The sequence below is a fragment of the Pygocentrus nattereri genome, chromosome 5 (genome assembly GCF_015220715.1).
Source record: "Pygocentrus nattereri isolate fPygNat1 chromosome 5, fPygNat1.pri, whole genome shotgun sequence".
In the NCBI taxonomy this organism is placed as follows: domain Eukaryota; kingdom Metazoa; phylum Chordata; class Actinopteri; order Characiformes; family Serrasalmidae; genus Pygocentrus; species Pygocentrus nattereri.
Window position 1 is genome coordinate 8707147 of NC_051215.1, and position 26180 is coordinate 8733326.

Consider the following 26180-nt stretch of genomic DNA (forward strand, 5'->3'; position numbering starts at 1 on the left):
ATACATATCAGTGATGCAATACGATGGGATTCAGTGACTCAGCAGATGTACAACAGACATTTTTGGTCAACAAACTAAGGGAATGATTAAAAAAAATTAAATAAAGAAGGTTGTGGAGAGCGACAATACTATTTATTATTATCATTATTAATGCTTACCTAAATTTATTACTGTCACATTGGCAACACTGACAGTAATGTGACAGTAACAGCCCTCCTAACCACTCCTTTCCTTACCACAATACAAAGTTAGTGTCTCTCTCTCTCTCGCCCACTCTTGCTCTTTTTTCCTCTTTTTTGCTTTCCCACCCATCCTGACTCCCTTAAACTTTCCCATCAAAGTCATAACCCACTAAAAATCCCAACACCGTCTCACATACGAGACTAACAAGGCCTCAAACGTTGACAGTAACACCGAATGCAGAGGATATGTGCTGGAGCCAATCCCAGCAGTAATTGGGCGGAAGGCAGGAAACACTCTGGACAGGCCACCAGTCCACTGCATTGCAGACCCACAGGCATATACACTCATATACACTTACACACAAAATCACACCTAGGAGCACCCACCCACGCAGACACGGGGAGAACATGCAAACTCCATCCAGAAAGGACCCCAAAAATAGGACCTGAAGCCTCTCCCCTGCAGGATTTACTGGAAAAAGTGACACAGTTCCAAGAGTACAGGAGAGTCAAGGTGACTTCATGGCCAGTGATGATGGCTTTGGTCAATGAATTCAATAAAAGAGACAAAAAACTGCCCTCTCAGCTCTTGAGGAAAGGTTCTTTGATCAGAGCTGTGCCTTCTGCGATATCAAATATCACTGAGCTGCCTTTGAAACCGGGCCTTGTTTCTGACCAGCTCTCCTATACAGAACCAGGGAAGGCTCTGAGGCTGCACACTCTGCCTGATGACTCTGCATGTCACATTCCATAAATTAGCGACCTGTCATTCAGGCTGCAATCAGAGACTTGACAGAGTGACACTGATGGACAGTGCAGAAGTCAGAGAAGGTGCTCAGCCTGTTGCTGTTAATCTGGAAGCACTCCGGTCTGTGTCTGGTGTAACTCTCGCCATCAGAGCTGGAATGACTGGCTATTAGTGTAACAGTTCCAATCTATGGTTAGGCTCATAGTGTACACACAATGTGAACCACAATTGTTTTTGGCTCACTGAGAAACACTATATACCTTTCAATTTGGTCTCTGTACTGAACCCAATAGATTAACAATGGTGTACAGTGATGAAGCTGAAAGAAATGATTGATTTTAATATATGCACCAACGATTACTGTCCATACTTTGACGTCCTCTCCCCCAAAATGAAACATCCTTTCATTTTTGTGGCCCCAAGCTAGTGCCCATTAGTATGTCACCCTTCAACTTGACAATTCATATAGTGCTCAAATTCAATGTAATTGCATGTCGAGAATGAAAAAAGAAGCCATATAAGAGTCTTAAATGACTGAGCTGACTTGAATGGCTGTATGTATGACTGGAACAGTGTTGTTGTTCTGCTGAAACAGCAAAAGCTGGCTTCTTGATCAGCAGAGTCAGTCATGCCTGGAATTCTGAGAACATATGATTCAGTATCCCCTATGAGTTTCTGAGCTCTCAAGCAGGGCTCAAGACACATATATACCTACACAGGGCCAAATATACAATATTTATGCAAATTTTAGTGCACAATTTCTCTTTATTTACTAACATGTTGTGTAACATGTTGGGGGGAAAAAATCATAAAATACAAAACTTTTGCTCGGGTCATATTTTAGTGTAAAGTGTGCTCTCTCTTTTATTTTCTTCACTTAGAAAATCAACAAAACCATATCTGACCAGAGGCAGCCAAGCTTTTTCATATGGTTGTATAAATACACAATTGTATGAAAATAAGTTAACACATCCTCTACAGAGAACACACTTCTGAACATTTTAACGTGTTTATTTGTTGAATTTCAAGATATTGAACAAAACCAAACATATATTTTAAGTTAAGGCACATATCGCTGTTGTCCACAGAAAACCACGCCTCTCCTTTTTTGTTGATTTTTATTTTTCTCCATCATTTCAATACACCAGCTGATCTTTTCATTGTGTGAAAATTTCGTGATGAATGGACCAATACAAATGTTCTAAAATCACTTGAAATAAAAGCTCTTTACATTAACTTACATTGAAACGTAAGAATGTTTTGGCCTTTTCTTGTAAAATTACTATTTTGGAGATCCTCGTTTTAATTTTGACAGTGACGATATGTTACATTTTATTCAAATTCAGAAAATAGATACAAGTTGTTATCTAACATTGACAGAAAATTGTTGTACTTAAGTGCATTTCTTGTAGAGGAGGTTTTAACTTATGCATACTTCAAAAATCATGCAAACCAGGGGAGCCCAAACTTTTGCTTTGTATGGTTGTGTATATGACACTATATACCATTTAGTAGCCACCGTCAATTATTCCGTTACTACTATGAAACTGATGTGGAAGTTATGTAGTTATGTCCAGTGGCGCAGTGGTAACGCCAGACTGCCGATCTGTACAGTGGTGGTTCAAACCCGGCTCAGAGTTACCCCATTTATGTGGGCTGAAGGTTAGGGAACCAGCCCTGTGACCGGAAGGTCACCGGTTCGATCCCCAGAGCCAACAGTACATGACTGAGGTATCCTTGAGCAAGACACCTAAGCCCCAACTGCTCAAGTGTGCTCACTGCCCCCTAGTGTGTATGCGGTGTTTCACTTCACAGATGGGTTAAATGCGGAGGTGAAATTTCCCCCCTATGGGACTAATAAGGGTCACTTAATCTAATTTTAAAGTCTGGAATTGAAATTTGGGTTCACATACAGGCCTTGGCAGTGTTTACCAAAGTTTTTCTCACAATGCAACAATGAACTTCACAATGTGTGTAACTCATTCGGTAGACTTTGTGACTCTGTATCTATAAATTGCTCTCAGGTAGCGGAAAACCACAGCATGGGAAGATGTGCGTCGGCATGGAAAATCAATATTCTGCAGCCTTAAAGAGTTTTAAAAGTTCAAGACAGCAGATTACTCTTTACAGGACAGCGTCCAGGGAGAAAAAGCCAATACAGTCCGACGGGATGGATCACCAGGTTTATCCTACAGAGCCTATGGCCTTTTCCCTCTGGACTATTTTATGGGAATTATATACTGAATATTGTACATATTATCTATATAGACATTCATGATTGATCATCTTTCACATTGCTATTAGAAAATTATCAAGCAAGGCTCTAAGTTTATAAATTTAATATGAAATCATTTTACCAGGATCTGATGCTTATATGGATTTTTAATAATTTATGCTATTACTACTGTGATACTGTAACATTGTTTTTCAACTGTATCAATATTTTTGAGTATACCTGAAAATTAATAAGCACTATATTTATAATATAGTCACCAAAAAAACAGTCCTGAGCCATACATTACACAGGATAGACGGTTATCAATACCAACAGACTGTAAACTGAATTAGAAAGAGGTTCTAAACCCATCATAGCAATCCAAAGAGATTCAGATTGCTTTTATAAAATGATCAAGTCAGGCTCTTCTAACTTATTTCAAAATCATTTTAGGATCTGGTGCATATATGAATATCTAATAGTTTTGGCAGAATTTCTCATGTACGCACCCCCACCAGACAAACTGGCTTTCATCTCTGAAAGCCTCAGACACAAAGGAATACATTAAGTTTGGTTTCACATGTTAGATTTTTGGGGGCACTCTAGACCAAGGCATGTAGGCTATGTGTAACATTCACATAAACTCAATAACTGTTTTGTTTATATTTTGGAGCTCAATCGCTGCACCAAAATGCACAGTTTTGTGTGAAATTGAAGTTCAATATGAGGAAGCCCAGCAAGATGTTTACATATAGCTGTTTGGTCACCCCTGGCCAAATGACTTATACTGTAAAATCAAAAAGAAGTAAACACAAATACCTCGGATTGCTAAAATGTTAATGTTAAGCTACATTATGTTTGATAGCTTAAGATAAAATAGTAATTGTGTCATGTTCAAATGTTCAGACATCCTCTCAAGTCAGTACTTAGTGACAGCCCCATTCAGCAGATATCATAGCTTGCTAACACTTTTTGCAGCCTGCTAGCATTATTTACATTTTCTTTTAGGAATGTCACCCACTTTTCCTTATAGAACGCTTCTGGTTCTGCAATATTCTTGGGCTGCCTTGCATCCACAGCATGTTTAAGGTCTACTCACAGATTTTCAATAAAGTCAGGGGACCATGAGGGCCAATCCAAAAACTTCAGCTTGCATCTCTTGAAGTAGTTTATGTTGGATTTTGAGGAATGGATTTTTGTTCTTTTCACCAAATGCAGCTTCTTTTTCTGCAAATATGCCTCTTGTGAATCAATTTTTACTTCGTCGGTCCATGGCACTTGTTTTCAAAAAGCATCTGACTTAACTAGATGTTGTTTTGCTCACTTCATATGTTGACTTTGTCTTTGAAGTCTCAGGTAAGAGTTCCTTCTGATGACCCTTCCATGCAGAAAATCTTTGTGTAAGCAACGTTGTACAGTAGTATGGGGGAGCCCCACTTCTGTGTCAAGTAAACCTTCCTGCAGGTCCTTTGCTTTCATATGGGGGTTTTGCTTTGCCTTTCATGGCATACATATGAGCAGCTCCATCTGAGAGTTGTCTTTGCCTTCTAGATCTTGCCTTGATTTTCCTTGGAGTTCCCTTAACTGCCATTTCCTAAAGGCATTTCAGACAGTGGGAAATTAGCTAACACAAGGTTTGAAGAGTCAGAAAGTCAGAGTCATTTATTACACCTAGGAATTATCAGCTGATGACAATTCCTAATAAAAATTCTTGACCTGTGTAACCAGTCCTAACGAGTCAATTTAGGCCTAAAGAGATCATGAAGTTCTGAGATTTTACAACTGGAAGGGAATTCAATTGTCTGCACATGCCACGACTGCAAGTGTAGTATTTTCTATGTTTTAGCCTTATCAACAATGCATTCACATTTGCATGTTGTTTTTAGAAAAGAAATGTTGTAGAGGTTGCGTTTACTTCTTTTCACTTAAAACTTTTTACAAACTATGTGATTTGCTGATGAATAACAGCGAATAAGCAATTTGTCTTCATTTTGCATTTCTTGTAAAAGACTGCATGTATGCCGTCAATAAGAGCTCAGCATCACAATTTAACTAAGCATTTACCAGCAAAAAATGAGTCACTTTGTGACTCAGAAAACTGCATCATACAATTTATCTCCACAGATTTACACTAATATAATCTTATATTATGATATTCTCTCAGCAAATAAAGTAATGTGGACAGTAAGTTGATTGGATAAGGGTTCAGGCATGCTATCATGACAAGATTCACTTCTTAACCTAGGATTGCATTAAATCCAGAATTCTGACAGATGAGTCCAGTTTTATCAAAAGACAGCTTTAATCTCAGCTGACTGTAAATAGCAATGAGTGTTTTGAAACAGGATTCTCATATTCTGGGGGAAACAGTGAGCTAATAAATTAATTTATCTTATGCTCTATTCCGGGACATCAAGAATATGATCTTCATCTCCTATAAAAATTCTATCTGGAATCACAACATGCAGTAGCCTCATCTAACCTAAGTGAATCTACAAGGTCATAATGCGCTTAATCTCAGAAGGAACACAGGGGTGTACAGTGCTTGACCTATTTGGGATCCTGATCCTGAGCGGTACAACCTAAAACTGTCTCGGCAGATAAGCTATTACCCTTAATGTCCTCAACAGAAGAAAACATAGCTCCATGGATGAATGTGAAACCTTTTTGAAGAACACAGTCACATCAATCTAAAACTGCGGAGCTTGATATTGAGAAGGAGTTAAGTTTCTATTATGGATGGGCCATATATTGTCTATACTGGTATACTGTAATATTCACATAGTATTATACACTATGTGGGCAAATGTATGTGGACACCTGACACTATTCCAAAAACATTTTCATTAACATAAAGTTGCTCCCCCACCCCCACCCTTCATGGCTATTAAAGAAATAGGACCACTCTTATGAGGAGGCTTTCCACACAAAAGTAGAGTGGAGTGTGTTTGTGCTATTTTGTGCCCATTCTGTCAAAAATGCATTTGTGAGGCCAGTCATTTATGTTGGATGTGAAGATCTGGCTCACATTCAATGTTCCGGTTTACCTTAAAGCTGTTTAGAAAGGTTGAGGTCAGGGCTCTGTGCTGGACACTGGACTTCAAAACCAAACTCGTCAAACTATGTCTTTGTGGAGCTCATGTTCTGCACTGGGGCACAGTCATACCGGGTCAGGATAAGGGCTTCTATGAATTGAAGCCACAAAGTTGGAAGCATATAATGGTCTAAAATGTCTTTTATGCTGTAGAATTAACATTACCCTTTACTGGAACTAAGTGGCCAAGCCCAAACCCTGAAAAATAGCCCCAGATAATTATACCTCCTCAGCCAAACTTTACTGCAGTCATTATACACTCCAGGAGGAAGTGTCCTTCTGGCATCCACCAAAATCAGATTTATGCATGAGACCGCCAGCCAGTGAAGCATGATTCATCACTCTAGAGAACGTTTCCACTGCTGCAGAGTCCAGAGTCGGTGTGTTTTACACCACTCCAGCTGACCCTTGGCATTGTGCATACCGATTGCAATGTGCTCGTGTGCAGCTGCACGGCTATAGAAACCCATTTGATTTCATAAAGCTCCCCATGCACACCTCTTGTGCTGCTGTTGCTTCCAATGGCAGTGTGGAACCATGTACTAAGGGATGCAGTAAAGCATATGTGATTTTTACACGGTACTTACTTCAACACTCAGTGGCCCTGCACTGTGAGTTTGCATGGTCTATCACTTTTTGGCTGAGCTGTTGTTGCACCTAGATGCTCCCATTTCACAATAATAGCACTTATAGGTGATCTGGGCAGATTTAGCAGGGTGGAAGTTTCATGAACTGACTTGAGGCAAAGGCCCTATGACAGAGCCACGTTTGAAGTCACTGAGCTCTTCAGTATGACCCATATTTGTCTATGGAGACTGCATGGCTATGTGCTTGATTTTATATACCTATTAGCAGTGGGTGTGGCTGAAACACCTGACCTCAATAATCAAGATGGGTGTCTACAACAGTGTATTAGGTATTCCTGATTGAAACTGGTCAACTGACAGATTTTTGATCCAAATATGCAGTTGGCCAATTTATTATTTAGATTTTTGGCCAGTCTATGCTGCAAAAAAACGTGAGCCAGGTGCCACATGCACTCGTGCTGTGTTTGAATGTACATACCTTTGCATGTGAAACACTTGATGTGGAAGTGCTTGTTCTGCACTCGTAACACCTCGCCCTTGCATGCTTCTCCACACTTATAGCACTGGATCAGAGGCTTGTCCGAATGGTGGTGAGCATCCTGCGTATGTGCCACTGTTAAAAAACACAGAAAAGCTGGGTTAGGATCTGCTGTTGTGTCTTGACTAGGCTGACAGAACTGGGTTTAAGATTTGAGTAAGCATTTAGCTTAAATTATGATTTAGTTTGGCCTGAATATACTACCTTTTCCATGTGAGACATGCTCACAATGAGGAGACTCTACAATGTCCAAATCCGAACTACCATTTTTCAGGGTCACTTCTGTTAGTTGTTCCTTCTGGTTTGCAGTTTTAAGCAAAGAAAAATGACAAAATCTAAACAGCTTTCCAGTTAATATGTCGAGCTATTGCAAACAAAAAGGGCCATTCCGTACCATCCACGAGCCAATAGGCATGCTTGTTACAAAATCTAGATGGCTTATTGGCTGTCTAATTTTCATTTTGCTTTTTGACTGGTGTGTAATCCACTGCATTTAGTAAATATATCCACTTCCAGCCCCTCACACCCATTTCTGCTTTAAGCCAAACTCATTTCCTTTTTGTAATTTAAAAGAAGGCCTTGAAAGCATAGCCTTCAGAAATTGGTATGTAAGGCAAGGTATTCATATTGGCACTCGTTAATTTTTTCAATATCCAGCCCTAGTCAGGAAGTTGAATATGTACATGCAAATACTTGAGCCACTTTGACATGTAAAATTCTCTATCTGTTCTGTTGCTCTGTTATGTCACTCCTGTCAAAACAAGTAAACATAAGCATTTTTTTCCTGAATCACTGAAACACAACAGCTGTCCTCTACATTGTGTGAACATTTCACGATGAACAGATAAATAGACTTGCTCCACAATCACTTGGAATAAATCTCTTTACCTTACACCAAAAGCTATGGACATTTTTTCTTTGGACATCATATGATATGTTAGAAAGCTTAGAAAGTTTATAGTTGCAAGAAGTTGTTAAAATCTGAAACTGCACTGCTGCTGGTTTCGTCGCTATTTGCTACTCCTTTTTCTACTCCTTTTCTCTTTTGCCGAGACCCTTTCAAAGGATGACGGCCTCGACACAGAACAAGCATAAAAAATGAATGAGAATGGCCTTGCCATTTAAAGTGGAGGGAGTGCAAGAAGACATGACACTGGCAGACTAAGCAGGCCTACAACTGCAGCAGGATGTATTGAAAATCCGATGCTTTTTCAGAGCTAAAACTTGCAGAACATTTACTCTAATTTACATTCAATTCTTTATCTAAATATGCTAACACTATGTGGACATTGCATTCTACCTGTAGGTGAAAGAAATGTAAAACTAATTTCACTCAGACTGGCATCCTTTAGCATGTAAAACATACAGGTAACAGGTTTTTATTCACCTATGTGAACTTACAATAGAAACAATTCACATTACAATGAATCATAGGCTACGTTGAATGCGGGCTTGTTTAAATTATGGAGTTATTTGGTTTATTTATAGAATGTCGTTTTGATGAAAAGGAGAATTTGAAAATCAGATATGGTAATTAAACTGAAACAACTGTTTCAGGATTATTCTCTTTTTTATTTAGTTGTCTTTAATGCGTCAATAAACAATTAAAAACTGATATTGACCATTGACAAAAGAGACAAAGGATGTCACAGAGCAATTTTCCAAGTATATCTAGAACATTTCTAGAACTCTAAACAGCTGCATATATTATAAAAAAATCTAGGCCAATTATTGAAGAGAGACACAACAAATCAGTACATATTAGGTGCTTAGTACTGGTTTATTCATGGCCACATATATGCATACATTAATCTGCAACTACCTGGGGTACCATAGCAATGGCCTAGCAACACCCTAGCAACCACTTGGCATACCATGGCAATGGCCTAGCAACATCTTAGCAACCACTTAGGATAGCATAGCAACAGCCTAGCTACACCTTACCAACCACCTGGTATCCCATAGCAATGGCCTAGCAACATCTAAGCAACCACCTAGGATACCATAGCAACAGCCTAGCTACACCTTACCAACCACCTGGTATCCCATAGAAATGGCCTAGCAACATCTTAGCAACCATCTGGGACAACACAGTAACACCTTAGCAACCACCTGGGATAACATAGTAACACCATAGCAACCACCTGGGATTTTTAAGCATTTTCATGTCAACTTAAACTTTCCCTTCTAGTTTAATTTACCTTTATTTACCAAATGTTTGACCTTTTTCATCTGGTGCTCTCAAATACATTATTTTTGCAAAAATAAATCACTGAATTCACATGCATTTTTTTGGTGCTTTATTTTAAAAAGGCTAACATGATAACCAAACGCATATCATAAAAAGGCCTCACAGCAGAGGTGCCCAATCCTGGTCCTGGAGATCTACCACCCTGCAGAGTTTAGTTCCAACCTTAATCTAACACACCTGATCCAGGTAATCAAGGTCTTCAAGAGCTTCTGAATATTAGAGTCAGGTGTGCTGGAAAGATCTGACCTTTCCAGGGTGGTAGATCTCCAGGACCATGATTGAGCTCGCCTGCCCTACAATATCATGATTTTATTTTTGTAGTATTGCTCATCGAGCATTGCGATAATAAGCCTGGTGTTGGTAAGAAAGTCAGAACTGTGGTATCCTGATAACCCTAACTTGCACAACAAAGAACCTATGATGTAGCACTAAGGGGGGTTTAGGTCTTCTAGCCCTTTGCTCTATCATGTAACAAAAGCAACAAAAGATGCTGATTATGTGAGGGAAACTGATGAGGACTAGCTATGATCCCCCAGGGACAGATTTCAGGGTTAGGCATGCATGGCCTGTGCAAATAACAATGGGTTTTAATACTGATAAGAGGATTAACTATTGACAGTTTTTGTGTACACATACACACACACACTACAATACACAACCAGGTGCAGTGATAAACACACCTTAACTCAATATGACAACACAACACAGAGTGGTGCACAACAAACGGTGGGGCAAACATGCGCTGTTGCACATGTGTGGCGTGTGTTCTCTGGGGATTGCGATACTATTCACCAGACAGACATAACAGGGGCTTCTGAAGCCTTGCTTCATGAATATTTATCAGATTCAGTTCCCCTGTCTAAGCCACACCCCCCGTTCCATTTCATCTCAGCTTGAACAAAGGCTCCTCATGGAGGGTAAAGAGAGATCAGGACCCTATCTCCCTTTGCCAGAGAGAGGCAGCTGGCTATTAAATGCCCAACCATATACTGTGGCTACAATTTGAAATATAAAAATACAATATACAGTCAGCTCCATAATTAATGGCACCCTCAGGAATGATGGATAAAAAGGTCATGAAAAATGTCTTATGGTTAATTCTCAATCTCACACTGAAGGCTATAAAGAATCTAACCTTTAATTGAAGCAAATTCACTCTAAACCCTTTTGAAAAATGTATATGAGGTTTTGTTACAAATACTTTTGGTAAATGTTTTGGATTCCTTATACTACATTTACTTCTATTAAAGGGTTCTAATATTTGCAGTGTGAAGCTGAGCGCGTGCAGAAGCTGGTCAAAATGAAAAGTTGACATATCGTCTTCAGAGAACATACTTATGCACATCGTAATACACAATTATGTTTAGAAAAACACAAAATGTGGCCCGTGCAAAAGAAGTGGCTCATGTTAAGTTTCTTGTTTACAAGAAACTTGTTTACACAGAAACTGTGCACTAAAATTTGCAGAAAAATGCTAGATTCAAGTTTTTTCATGAATATGAAAATGTTTAAAAACTCCAGCAGCACTGCTGTGTCTGATCCACTCAGACCAGCACAACACACACTAACACACCTCCACCACCACCAAAACATCAGTGTTACTGCAGTGCTGAGAACTGACGACTGAAGAACAGGGTAAAGGGGGTAACAAAGTATCAGAGAAGCTGATGGACTACAGTCTGTAACTGTAGAACTACAAAGTGCAGCTATACAGTAAGTGGAGCTGATAAAATGGACAATGAGAGTAAAAATGTTTCTTGCAATATTGATGAGGTTTAGTAACATCCATCTATCCATCTATCCATCCATCCATCCATCCATCCATCCATCCATCCATCCATCAACCTGCAAATACTTCCAAGACATAAGAGCCCTAACAGTGTGTAATAAATAATATCAGATTATCAGGAATACCCCTTATATGTCAGCTTTATCTGTAATAGACTGAACACAGATGTAGGAACAAAGCCATCACCAGCTATGGAGCATAAAGCTCTGTAAATATCAGCTGAAGCCTAAACAGCGTTCAGGCGTGTTGTCTGAAAGACAGATGGAGGCAGGGAAGGATAGCAGAACACAGAAACAGAGAGTGGAAAGAAAAAGGCAGACTGCAAATTGACTTACGCTTAGGCCTTATTTAATTGATGTCTGCTGGCATGCTTTGCTAATGAAACACACACACACACACACACACACACACACACACACACACACACACACTTGTGTGGTTAAGTTGGGAGTACCAACAAGATTTCAAGATTTAGAGGAATGACCAGACTGATTAATCCCCCATTAGTACATCTACCACCCACAGAGCTGCTCCTGTATCACTAGAACACCTTCGTCTGACACAGTAAAGAGCCGCCATGATTACTCGACTAAACTTGACTAAAAATAATCAATAGAAATATTCACATTCTCAGTGAAGCAGCACTGAGGAGTTGCTGATCTGTATTAATAAACTGTGCCCCATACTGGGGCTGGTTGGCACGAACGCACAACACAAATTTGGTAGGGCTGTAACATACTGCACATGTTACTAAACATTGAAATATTCAATAACAATAAGAAAAGCCAATTTATGTTTCACCTTAGTGATTAAACCTTTAAGATCCCAGGCGTATTACATATAGGCTTATTATTCAGTAACTGCAGGCATTTCAATGCAAACTATCCTTCCGTTATAGAAGTGTGTAATAAAACTTTGGGCCTGCTGGTGGTGGGCCCTGGCCATTAAAGCGGTTAAATGAAAAATGTTTAATATGTTTATAACAAGCTAATGTGGTTCAGTTTGATAAGTTACTTTCTGCTCTGGAGTAGAAAAAGCATTTGGACTGCACTGGGTCATTAAGACATTATAGCTATGTCCCTGCATTTGAGATCCCCATCCCTCATGGCCACATGGTGACCCCATTGCCACATAGATCCCATTGTTTTAAAATAAATGTGTCCCAAAGTCTGAAAATCAGTGTGGAACATTAAGAACCATCACCAGCGAATCACATATTTTCTGCAATTAAGCAAACTTTTTTGTGTTTTACTGTAAAATACTATGATTTTATGTGTGTACCATGGAGCCCCGCTGATGACACCCTGTATAAATAAAAATAATGCATGGCCACGACTTAGTAAGGCGTGGGAAGGAGATAACAGCTTACAAAGTTGTTGTCATGCATTATTTTTTATTTATACAGGATGTCACTAGGGGGGCTCTGTAGTCTACACAGAAACTGTGTACAAATAAGCTGTGCTTGCTGGTCATATACTAGTTAGTGTTGTTGAGTTCTGCTCAAAATGGGCTAAAATTGTTACCAAAACAGTCCCTCCCAAATCACTGGGTAAAGGTTCAGCAGTGTTATGATTGTTTTGGTATTGATAAAATGGAATAACCCTGACTGTCTCAGTTTTCGTCTGTGCTACCTGGGTTCAACAGCAAAGAACTACTGTTCCACCTGCCGGCCATTAACGCTTCATTACAAGCCAAACCTAATTCAGTGTTAAGATACTTCACAATATTAGTTAGGTTATTTAATAAGCAATTCATTCGTTCAAGTTATTGAAGTTCTTTGGGACCCAATATTATTTATACAGCAGTGGCTTCGCGCTGTGTATGTTAAAGGTGACCGACGTGTGAACCGTAAGCAGTTTAATAGGTGAATTAAACAACACTGGAACCTTTTCTGACTCTTTGGATTCTCCACCCATTCCCACTCAACAAGAGAATACATGTCCATATATTAGATGGTGTTCATTGTTAAGCTGATTTAGAGTTTGCCAGGATAACAAATACCTCTCATGACTTGAGGGAGGCTGTTTATTAAGGGAACTGCAATACTTTGTTATTTATATATAGATGATCAGTGTGTGGAATTATGTCAACGCCGTTTGAGAGGAGACTGAAGCATTCAACACAGCCTACAACTCAGTACAGCATAGGGAGTGCAGTCCTTTTTCATAGCTAAACCAAAACTTTCACAAGACATCAACAACAGTCATTACCATGGCGATAGGCTTATTTATCTCAAGTTAGCTATGCTTGTTGTCAGGATCCTAGCTACAAGACATACGCATCAAAAGAGGGCTACAATACTGCTCTCCCTTCGGCAAAGTACTGATTTATTCCATTTGTTAAATTACATTAACATACCAGTACATTTCACTTATTCAGAGAGACTTTTCATCTAGTTATACTAGCGTTTGGCCAGGGCAGGTAACAAAATCCCATGCCCCTTTTGTCCAGGTGATTGCAAATTTTCAAGGTTATAAACAGTTGGCATTCGATTTGTAGCTCGAATAGTCAAGAATGTCCTGTTTTTTCTATGTAATGAGCTGAAATGAGGCAAATATCGCCTCTACGGCGGCAGTTAAGGTGCAATAGTAGATTTGAAAAAGTTTAAAAAGCCAGTTTGACCCCCGTCGAGTTTGATGCAGTTGACTAGTATTACATAAATCTCTATGAAGGTGGTTTATCCAAGTCATAAATATATCATTCCCATCTCTCAGTGTGATAAAGATCTATCTAATTGATTTGTTACTTACCGTCAAGCATTCAAAGTTACATTTGTTACATTTCTGTACGTGTCCAGGAGCAGCGTTGCCAATTCTGCATCCAACTTTATCTGCTTTGCAGTAGTTTCATTTTTAAAAAGCACTTCCAGTGTTGACTCATGTTGACTTACATTTCTTGTGAAGTGTTTTTGCTTTTCCCCCACAGTACTAGAAAAGGCCAGGGCAGGTCGTGAACCAGATTCTGGGATGTCTTTTTATATAAATTAAGATGGGGATTAATGTGGTGTAAAAGCGGGTCTTATAAAGTCACTAGATGGAAGTCAGTCTTATAAAATGACTGACAGGAAGTCAGTCTAGTAAATTGACTGACAGGACATCAGTGTAAGCTCAGACAAGCCTTCCACTCCCTGCAGTTTTCCAAATGGGATTTCTCAGGCATGTAATGCACTTGTGCTGATGCCAGTGCAAAGGTTTACAGGTATTTGTACTGGTGAGAAAAGAGGTAACGCATTGTTAAACGTTATTTCATTTGAATGTGTTTTTGTGGTTTATTATAGCCCCCCACCCTTGGCTATGACAATGATGATGACCACACTTTCACCTTATTAACCTAATGGTGCCTGAACGTGCAATGCAGTCTATTAAAAATATGCAACAAAGAAGCTCAGATCCAAGCCTAACTTGCTCTTGTCGTGCTCCTGTTTCCAGACTGCAGCTACAGCACCCTACTGAGTCATCCTCAGAGAGCTCACTTTCACGAATAGAGGCAGTTTTAATGAACAAACTCAACGTCTCCTGGTTCCAGTCTTCAAACAAAGGTCAGATCAACACAGTACCTGTCACTCACAGTCACTAGACCTTCAAAACCCTCTGGTTACAGAAATGGTTAAATCTGCACATATGTGAGAAGTTTATATATTGTCCTTCTAATGAGCTGATTCAGCTACTTCAAGGTGCAGCCACTCACACAGGTGCTCAATCGTGCACTCACAGCTTGTATAACATCCACAGAAAAGCACCGATCTATAGAATGGGACATGTCCAGCATTGGCTAGAGGGATATAAAGCCCCCCACCTTTTTGCTATGGAGCAGCGACACTGCATTCTATTGAGTGATGGAGCTCCATCCAGTACCTTTGAGATATGTCAAAGTGGCATTAGTGATCCAGAACTTTTCATCCAACATCAGTACCTGACCTCACTAATGCTCTTGTGGCTGAATGCAATCAAAGCCTCACAGCAATGTTCCAACATTTACTTAAGAGTAGAGGATGTTACTGCAATAAAATGGTGCCAACACCCAACTAATACCACAGATTGTGGAAGAATCATTGGAGCAGCAGGTGTCTAAAAGTGACTTTTACACATTACTGTATATGTACTGTAGAAACATAAGAGCCAACCAACGTCAAAGACTGAACTGTGGACATCCCTGTAGATTTCTTTGAAAAAACTGAAAGCAGGTCATCCGAAATGAATGTATGCTATAAGATATAGTGTGGACCCACCATATACTGAAGAAAATCATATTTATTTGTTACAGCTTCTGTGTGATTTTCTATTAAAGCTACACTTTCTGCGCTTTTCCTGATGCTGACAAATGAATAATTTTAGAACCATTCTGACTGGAAATTGACTAAATTAAGGGTGGTCTTACTTTTTGCTTACTTGCTTGTCTTTTTGCTTTATTTGCTGGCCACTATGTTTGCCTCTACTGCCGAGACAAATTCTTCATAAGTAAGATGCATTAAGTGAAAGAGGCCGCCACAGGACAGCCAACAATGGCCCATACCTCTTAATGTGGGTTACCATGGTTACAGCTGCGAGCTGCCCGTGGGTCTACCCCGTGCGAGTGTATGTCCCATTTAAAACTGCAATACCGCAACATAGAGACAGCGTCTACAGACTTAGGCTTCAACCAACCAGTCAGTCAGTCAATCAGTGAATCAGTCAATCTAATTGTTGATCAATGTTCGACAGCCAGCCACTCAAACAGATCACATGCAGTTAAATATGACTCATTGCCTTATATAACCAATGTCTTATTCCTAAAGCAGAAACCGCGGGCACCCAGTGTTTCCCACAATGACCCACGATTATAGAGCCACATCGTGAACACCACTGCAGTGCGTGTTTATGCTGTATGAGACTGCAGACTTCTGCACGCGGCTGTAAGTTCTGCAGAAATGTGTTGCCGCCTCAAAAGGGCTTTCAAACACGTGTCCAGAAGCCTGTGTCCGATTTCAAAAGTAAATAAGACCAAGAAAGATGGACGAACAACGCAAACAGATGTTCACAACAGCCTGATGGACTGAAAGGCAACTATTATTCACTCAAAAATATGAAAGGGTTGCTTTTTTCAATTTTGTATTACAGTATTTGCTATGACACACAGAAAGAAGGGTACGACATAGAGCCAAAACAAAAACATTCTATCACTTTTTGGTGTCATACAGAACTTCACTAAAGAACCCTCAAAGAACCACTAAGGGTGCATGTTTATGCAATGTAGCCTAAAGGGGAAGCACCCTTAAAAAGGGCTTCTTTAGCAAAAGCAATGGTTACATACAGAATCTATTATTTGAATAGATAAATGGTTTCTTTATATGGTGGAACAGTTCTTTTCCACGATGGAGAACCTGTTATCTACGTTTCTTTAAAGAACTGTTCTAGAAATGGTTGTATATAGCATGTGAATGGGTTCTGCTATTGTCAGAAGTCATTACATTTGTCCAATAAAGCGAAACATTTCTTTTTTTCTGATATAGCGACTTCATCAAACCCACAGACTCTCTCTCCACCTCTCTCGCTCTCTCGCACATGCAAGCACATCACCTTTCTTCTTGACCATGACCATCAGCAGTGAGATGAAGCCTGGCTGTTTATCTGCCCTGCTGCTGCTGCTGCTGCTGCTGGAGATGCTGTACGGAAAGCTCCAGAAAGAACAAGAGACGGCAGCTCAAAGCTGCACGAACGACAACAAAAAGAAAGAAAGAAAGCGATGAGGCGGTTTGGCGCGTGTCTACTCCCAGTGCTTCCCTTATTTCTCTCTCTCTCTCTCTCTTCTCCTCCTCTCCCCTTCCCTTCCCTCCCCCCCGTCCCCTCCCCCTTCTTTTCTCTCTCTCTCTCTCTCTCTCTCTCGTCCCGCTGTGGGCTCACCCATCTCTCGCTGCAGTATGGAGGTTGCAGGGGCTGCCATGTGACAACAGCAGAATATGTTAGTCAAGTGGGCTTCTCTTAAAGTGCACCTGCATGCGCACCCACATGGCACTTGCCAAAAAGGGACCCTTATATTAGACATATGTGGTACACAATATGTCCAAAAGGTTTGTAGACAGCTGCTCATCCAACGTTTCTCCTGAAATCGGGGGTATTAATAGAGAGATTCCCTCCTCATTGCAGCAGTTATAGCTACTACTCTCCTGGGAGGGCTTTACACTAAAGGTTGAAAAATTGCTGTGAGGATTTGATTGCATTCAGCCATGAGGTCAGGTACTGATCCTGGATGATTAGTTCTGGATCACTTCAACTCATCCCAAAGGTGTTGGATGGAGCTCCATTATTCCAGAGAATTCAGCCCAATGGTGGGAGGCTTTATGCCCCTTTAGCCGACATCTGCCTTTGGAAATTCGGACTATCCTATTCTATTGGTCAATGCTTTTCTATGCTGTGTGCGCAAATCAATGCCTGTGCCAGCAATGTGTGCACCTAAAAGCAACTGAATTAACTCATTATAAGGGGTGTCTGGATACTTTTGGACATATAGTCTACCTATACATTCATTTTGCTTACCAACACATGGCAGCTGTGCATTATTAATCACAGTGACCAAAAATACACACAAAACAAGATATAACCAGCAAAAGTCAAGGATTTGCAATATTTAATACTCTTAAAAATGGTTCTTCATGGGTTCTTTAGTAAAGGCAATGGTTCTATATTGAACTATGAACACTCAAAGAATCATTTGAATGCATAAATGCTTCTTTGCAAGGCCAAATGGTTCTTCTCTAATAAATACCCAGTTACATAGGGTTCTTTAAAGAACCCTTTTCAAATTGTTCTATATAGTACCAAAAAGGTTATGAGTCAAAAAACTCTTTTTCAAGACTGCGCACTTAAAAAAAAAACAAAAAAAAAACAAAGAAAAAAACGGTACTTCTTCTTCAAGGGTTCTTTAGTAAAGAAAATGGTTCTTTATAGAACAATAACACTCAAGTAACCCTTTGAGTGATTAAATTGTTCTTTGCATGGATCTTTGCATCTTCAGACTGATTGAAAATGTGCTGTAGATGGTTCTATATAGAACCTATCTGAAAAGCGTTCTATATAGCACCAGAAAGGGTTCTGCTTTTGTTACGATATCAAGCTTCTAACAATATAGCATCTAAAAGTGTTCTTCTACTGTTGCCCTTTTCAAAAAGGTTCTATACAGAAATATCTATAGCATGGTTTCCACCAGTCTGAAGAATCAGTCACTATGCAAAGAACCTTTTAATCATGCAAGTGGTTCTTTGAGTATTTTCTTTAGTAAAGAAACCCTTGAGGAACCGCCTTTTTTGCTAAGAGACACATAAATGTAAGTATCTCTCTGTTAAAAAGCCGCTGTATTGTTAGAACCACTGTAATAACAATTTATGGTCAGTTCCTTCATAACACACATAAAAATCTCTAGTAATATGCTGATGTCTCGGTCGCTACCTGGCAAAATTTCAATTAGATTCGATGAAGCTGGCGATTAAAAAATTCAGCTTCATATCACTGGAGAATTCCTGGTGGCGATAATAAATAATTTCCCCCCTCTTTGAAGGCGGATGATGCCCTAAATGTATTTAAGCAGCGAGGAGCTGAACTTTCCCCTCCTCTGCTGTCACTGCAGACTGGCAGGGTCGCCTGCAGAGCAGCGCCAGTAGCTGTTAATGAAGTGATGCAGTTTCTTGTTTGTGCTCTTTTTTATTCAGTGACTTGTTTGATTGATTGATGTGTAAAACTGAAGTTGTGAATGAATCGCGAGCGCCTGTGCTTTTCAGTCTCCTTCAGATAAGCGGCAAATGTCAGTGTGATAAACCATTATTGCTATAGTAGAGGAGACAAAGCAGGAAAACATGTCCTGATTATTTTTTCCAGGCTATTTTAAATATGATTCACCTGTCCTGTCACGTGACACACAAGTGAGATCACCACAGCCGGAGGCGGCATATTGGAAATGGCCGGAAAACCTCGTCTCGTCTGTTTACGTAAAAGTCGCTGATGACAACTGATGAAGTTTCTGGTTCTTGAAAGGTCGTCCCATTTTATAGGGGGAAGATTTCAACCACTACCCCTTGTAACTCAGTTTCAAGGGAGAGGATTACACTCGAAAACAAGGGGTAGGGGGAAAAATAAGAAATGGGATTGGGCCTAAAAGTGGCTAAAAAAGAAGTGACTGTGTAGCAGCACTAAATGTAGTTGCATGCAAAATGCTATGTTATAAATTGTGCATTAAAATTTGAATAAAAAGAGTCAGATTGAAGTGTGTTCTCTGTAGAGGATGTGTTCACTTACTTTTACTTAAAAAAAAAATAAACAAAACAACATTTCATCGGGGGTGCTCAAACTTTCATATACGACAGTAAGTGTTGTATTATTATTCACCACTGTTTACATAACATGAGATTACTTTGGAACAAGGACTCCAAAACGATTCCATTAGAAAAAGGCAAAATGACTCTTTCACCTTTGCTGTTTTTGCAGAGATTAAAGCCTCTAAATGACCTCATTAGTGACTGTGGCCCCCTCCACACAATCTAGCTTCTGCAGAGCTAAAGCAGTGACTGTCCTGCAAGAGAAACAAAGCACCTGCGACTGAGGTCTCAAAATTCTCAGGCCAAAAGAAAAATGGCTGGACAATGTGGCACAAATCACCTGCTAAGTCATGATGACAAGTCTTGAAGCACTATGGGGCAAATTTCTGGTCACGCATTAAAAGGGAATTGCACCAATTCTGCCAAATATCTGCAAAATTCAATTGTTGAGATGCCATTCAAAGTCTTTACAGTAGTGGTGATGGGATCCAGTTATCGTAACATCTATGGTGCAAATATATGGATGCAATACAAATATATGCTATCCAAAATGACCAATAAACCTAAACTTGTCTGAGTTTTTGGTTCAGTAAGGCTTTGCTTTTTGATTCAAATTAATGCAACAACGGAACTGATTAAAGGCTTTATAAATGCTGTTAAGCAAATATATTTAGTACATCATGCATTAGCTTATTAAAAGATAAAACATACTTGGAAGAAATTCATTCTACAGCAAGAAAACAAACTCAAACACACTGCTGAGAAGCTCCTACAACATCAAACAAAGTAGCAGTGTCAGAAGAACAGACCAAAGTTTACCACCACAAAGTCCAGACCTCAACATCAGTGAATGTAGGATTAGCTGAAATGCGCGAAGCAGAAAATACCACCAACTTCTAAGACTTAACTTTGCAGGTGTGGAAAAACATCCCTGCAGATTTCTTAAAAACTCAAAGCAAGCCTTTTCCTGACATTGAAAAATGTACTCACTGGCCATTTTGACAAACGAACCATTTACTTCAACTCGCAAAGAAAGCAAATATGCTACCCACGCCCCCCACCCCCAGCCACCCCACCCCAACCAGCCACCCCACCCCAACCAGCCACCTCACCCCAACCAGCCACCCCACCCCAACCAGCCACCCGCCCCAACCTATAATTGCATGTCCACATGCACATCTTTCAGCATGGCAATACTAACTTCCAAACCAGCGAAGACCACAGTCACTCAAATAAATCTGGAGATTGGAACCATGGCTGGAACAGTCGCTGGACAAATCAAATCTAAAATGTCATATTTACCTACTGCTCCAGTGTAATCCCCTGCTGAAACACTCTGGTACTCTGCTGCTTAGTCCTCCCGTGATTAGCAGCCAGAAGCTTGCAATTATATAAGTTAGGATTTCTGGACCTCCATTAATTTTTCATTCCTGAGTTGTAATTCTGCTTTGGCTTCTGCTTGCTGATTATGAGATTGCATAACTTCTGCGCTCTCTCTCTCTCTCACGCCTGCATGTACACAGTGAGCTGCTATGATGTTCCCTTTATAGAGCAGCACCTCTCAAACAGTATAATTAATCACTTCCATCCTATTAACATTGAGTAATCTCGGTTCGGCACATGATAAATTCACTTTCATAATCTCCTTGAACCCACATGGACTCCATGGGCAAACCAAGCAGTATCCATGCATGGAAAAAATAGTTTAAAAGTTATTAACAGTAGATCAGAAGCATGATAAAAGACGATTCACTAGTCAGAGAGTAAAAACTGTTGTTCAAATATAGCCAAGAGTTTAACTTGGGCCATCAAACACAGTGATGAAATAAACGATGTTGATGTTGGGAGAAGAATGAACATCAAATCTTTCACTGGGGAAGTCTAGGATCACCCAGTGGTATGCAACATGAACAAATAAATAAATTATAAATAAGTGAGAATAGAGTGTCCTCTTGCCTTTTCACCTTAAATAGGGAACTGATATTGCTAAAACTTTCCTTCGATGTCATCGATTTTCGCTGGTAACACTGTCAGTATGGAAACGCTTCTATTTCTTCATCCCGCCTAGAGTGGGCAATATGAGAATATGTTATCGTTAGTATAATAAATTATGTTACAAATGGCTTTTTTGAGCATACCACAGATACCGTAACTACTTCAAGAACACACTAACTGCATGTTCCATTACAAAGTGAGTATAATCAGGCCAGGTACATTGTATTTAGTGCAACGCAGATTGTCATTATTATAGTATTTTATACGTGGTACTACAGGTTCTATCTTGTCTGATCCAACTTATTAAACCTCAGAAAAGCTAAATATCATGATGCATATTGTGTATCGTGGAAATGTCTTGAAGGGTTGTAATATAATATTTTGTCATATCACTCACCGCTAATGCCGCCGTTAGACCGCCATGGGGCACTGAACGATGGTATTTTCAACACTAACATGTGACTGGAGCACTACAGTGAGCGGTCTTTAACATTGCTTTGTATTTTCTAAATTAATACCTCCAATTCCGTCTGGCATAACTTATCTCCCAGGGAGAGATATTGCTACTGTCAGAAGAAAACCTCGTATCTCGAAAACAAGAACTTTACAAGAGAACATTACTCAATGTGAGTCAATAGAACCAGGATCAGCAATATGTTGATATATCTCCCAGTTTGATATGATATGTCTCCCAAGCAGAGCATGAATTTGCTTGATGTTGTACAAGACCTGTTATCTTAACTCAAACAGATGCCCTCAAGAAGTTGCTGAGCACTCCCTACCTAAACCCATCCCTCACATACCTGGCACCAGACTCTCTGTTAGGTAGTAGTCATCAGGGTTGATGAAGGGCAGCTGCTGCATCATGGACTGCTTGGGGATGAGGTAGAGCACCTCTGCCACACGCCCATCCTCAATAACGGACATCCGTTTGACTGAGTTCTTGCGCTTGATGCGGCTGCGGTCCACTTGCTGACTGCGTCCAGAGCCGCATAGCTTGCCCAGGCTGTTGAGAGTGGGCACAGAGGGCATGACTGCGGTCCACTCTTGCTTCACTCTGAGTTCTTATCCACACCTGCTCTGGTGCCTCTGGGACTGCTCTTGCTCTTGGATAATGGATATCAATGTTGGTCCTCCTAGGAAACTTTTGACCCAAGAGTCACCAACTGAAGCAATGAACTTGCACTGATGAAAATCTCAAATTTTCACAACAGGTTTCAAGCAAACCATCAGCAGCCTTGGGACTTAGCCTTGCAATCTTCTATGGCAAATGGCCAACCTTGGACATAGATTACCAACTTCACTTGATCGTCTTGAAGATCTTGATCTTTGACCAAATCTGGATGCTCAGTTGTCAGGTCTTGCAAACGTCCATGGGATCTCTCCACTTTGGCTAGAAACTTCATAAGAACCAGTCTACCACATCTCAATGTCTGGGATGCGGTAGGTAGGATGGTCTAAACCCAGAGTGAGATCCACAGACTTCAGGCAGAGCAGAGGGCAAGAGGCAGCTTATTTTGTGAGATCCTCCCTAGGCTACACCATGAGCTCCTTGCTTCCCCTAAGAGGATTAGGCCTGACGTCCACTTCACTGATTATCTCTGAGGGTGTGATTAGGTGACAGTGGCACCATATGACCCCCCCCCCCCACCCCATCACCCAACCCCCCCACCTCCACTTGACTGCAGCTGTGTTGACACTAAAAAAAACCTCCCCGTAATCTACAAATAAGGATCAGGCCTCTAAGAATATTACCAGATACCTTTACTTGGCTTTTTTTACTTCTCAGTCTTTGCCTATAAATATAGCTTGAACTGAATGCACTTGAGGCTATACTGTGATTATTACAAGCGACTATAATAACCTATTATAAACAAGACATTAAGACTATTTCCAATTTGCACCTCTGATTCAGTTTATACTTTGACTTGTCAAGCCTAGAACAAATCTATTCATAAAGCTCCTCACCAGACGAGAAACATTAACTCTGACAAATCAATCTCTCTCTCTCACCCTTTGAAATCCTGCTGAAAGGCAGAATGCTAATAATTTTGGGCAAACATTCTGTAATGAGTGTACACATCTGTACAGAACCTATCCAGATGTGACGATCTGCATTGGATTATACTTTTTTCTCCCCCAACAGCTGGTGAATGCAGAAGGGTGACAGATAGCTTCCATCAAATATGTTTAGAATCATTAGCCACTGGTCACCTGGTAAACCAATGGATGTTTTCCACTGTGAGATCAAAAAAAAACAAAACATTACAAAACTATCAGGAACCAATAGCAGCACTTTTGTGATTTTAGAACTTTTAGAAGTTTGGCTTCTTCTCACAGGTTGAAATGGTAAAGAAATTTGTCTCTAGTGGCTATTTTGTGCTAAATAAAGACGGAATCACTGACTTTGTGCAATCTGAGTTGAGAAAAGCATTCATGGGCTGAAGGTTAGGGAACTGGCCCTGTGACCGGAAGGTTGCCGGTTCAGTCCCCAGGGCTGACAGCACACGATAGAGGTGTCCTTGAGCAAGACACCTAACCCCCAATTGCTCCCCGGGCGCCATGGATAGGGCTGCCCACCGCTCCGGGCAAGTGTGCTCACTGCCCCCTACTGTGTGTGTCTATTCACTAGTATGTATGTGGTGTTTCACTTCACAGATGGGCTAAACACGGAGTTGGAATTTACCCGTTTGTGGGATTAATAAAGTATCACTTAACTGAATGCCAGCTTATTAGGGTAGCCTAGCAGTCAGGATGGGTTGACACCACAAGGATACCCATAGGTTGTATGATGTATTTGTGTAATGCATGCTGGGTATTGTAGTTAGAAAACATTACAACTCTCACTTTTAGGCCAGAATGACCCATGTTACTGTAATTTCCTGCCATGTTCATCAGATGCTTTTGTGATGTCTATTAGAAGACCTGCTGATGTTTGGACAGAGGCTGTTTGGAAGTCTTCCAACACTGAAAGGCTCTGCTCATCTCCATCAACACTGCAATGACCAGCGTTTGTGATCTTTTAACGAATTTTAATCGGTGTCTGATTTAACTTAAATATTGGCTTTTTAAACGTACAGGCCCGATCTAGTACTGAAGATATGCATCTTCAACACGTCTGATTGGTGTATTTAATACCAAAGTGTCATGCACTTACTGTGATGGCAGTGGTGATCCAGATTGAAACAAGTTGATGTTTTCCACTTTCTCCACTATGTTAAGATGTGCAGTTGGCATCTTGTGCCACGTAATTAAATCTGTGCTCTCCATGGACTTGTTTGAGAATTTGATTATGGCATACTCTCTACTCCCATGTCATGAATAAAAACATGAAGAATGATTAGTTAGCTCTGTCGCTAGGTCTAAATTAGCACAGACACGCACACATGGTCATACAAATGTCTAAAGATACACAGAATCATGTGGAAAGTCCAGCAAATTCTCCATTCTCTCTCTCTCGAGTATAAAAATAAAAGCGAAAGTCACTCGTTCTCACCACTAGCCTAATCCTAATATCACTAGCATTAGAGCTTTAAAGCTAGCTCACTTTACATTAGCAAACTCTCTACAAAATAATCCTGCTACAAGTAAAGATCAACACTTGGCGTATGCACACATATACAAGCACTTGATGACTTTATCTTCACCTCGAACACTCAAATATTGGCTAAGTATATATTTTTATAACATGTAGAGCTTTGCATGGTCTGGCTCCTCAATACCTGGCAGAGCTTCTTCATCTTTATGTCCCATCCCGTACTTTGAGATCACAATATCTAGGCCTTATTCATGTTCCAAGGTTTAAATGGACTTCTATGGGTGGATGATCATTTAATGTAGCAGCTTCCAAATCATGGAATACTCTCCCACAGTCTATTCGGGATGCAACCTCTCTGTCTTCATTCAAATCTCTGTTAAAGACGTACTTGTTTTCACTGTGTTACAGTTGTTTGGTTTATACTTGAATGTTTACCCGTGTTGTCCTTTTGTTTAATGTGTTGATGTTCTTTGATTGTAAGGGCGCTGTATAAATAAAAGTGACGATGACGGTGATGATGATGATGATGATTGTGATAAATAACACTACCTATGCTGCAAAGTGGGGATGTCCATCCGACACAGCCTAAGTGCAAACATGCTGCACCTTTCATTGATTCCAGCTTTGGTTGTTTTGTGAGGCACGTTTCAACAAAGGGTATCAGTCAGTCACTCGGTCAGTGAGTGAGTGAGACCAGCGACCCTTGCGGAGGACAGGTATGCCATGTCTCCAGTGTTGGCAGAATGGCTGCATGGACCTCATCCAAGCACTAATAGCTCTTATTTTCTGAGAGGCTCTGATTGTCTCCATCTACAATCCATCCATACTTTTGTGTGCATTTCGATCATCAAACCGATTGAAGGCAGCTAATCATTTTAATGCTCCTGCTGACGTACCACAGCAGCTGCAGAGTTATGATAAACTACACAATTAAAAAAGTGGTCAAATGTGATTCATTA

At 40.2% G+C, this 26180-nt stretch overlaps 1 protein-coding gene across 15 annotated transcripts in view; it reads right to left on the minus strand.

Moving 5' to 3' along the window:
• Positions 1-26180, minus strand: part of ablim1a (actin binding LIM protein 1a) — a 79940-nt gene that overhangs the window by 41564 nt on the left and 12196 nt on the right. For 5 of the 15 annotated variants that reach the window (XM_037538577.1, XM_037538576.1, XM_017695448.2 and 2 more), the window contains exons 1-2: positions 16960-17188; positions 7305-7439 (exon numbers count right to left, since the gene is read on the minus strand). In XM_037538577.1, coding sequence (XP_037394474.1) covers positions 7305-7439; positions 16960-16981 — 157 coding nt within the window. In that variant the 5' untranslated portion in view covers positions 16982-17188. Of the gene's footprint in view, positions 1-7304; positions 7440-16959; positions 17189-22486; positions 23162-26180 lie in introns of those variants that run through there. The other 10 variants (XM_037538573.1, XM_037538570.1, XM_017695450.2 and 7 more) reach the window with 5 other exon arrangements.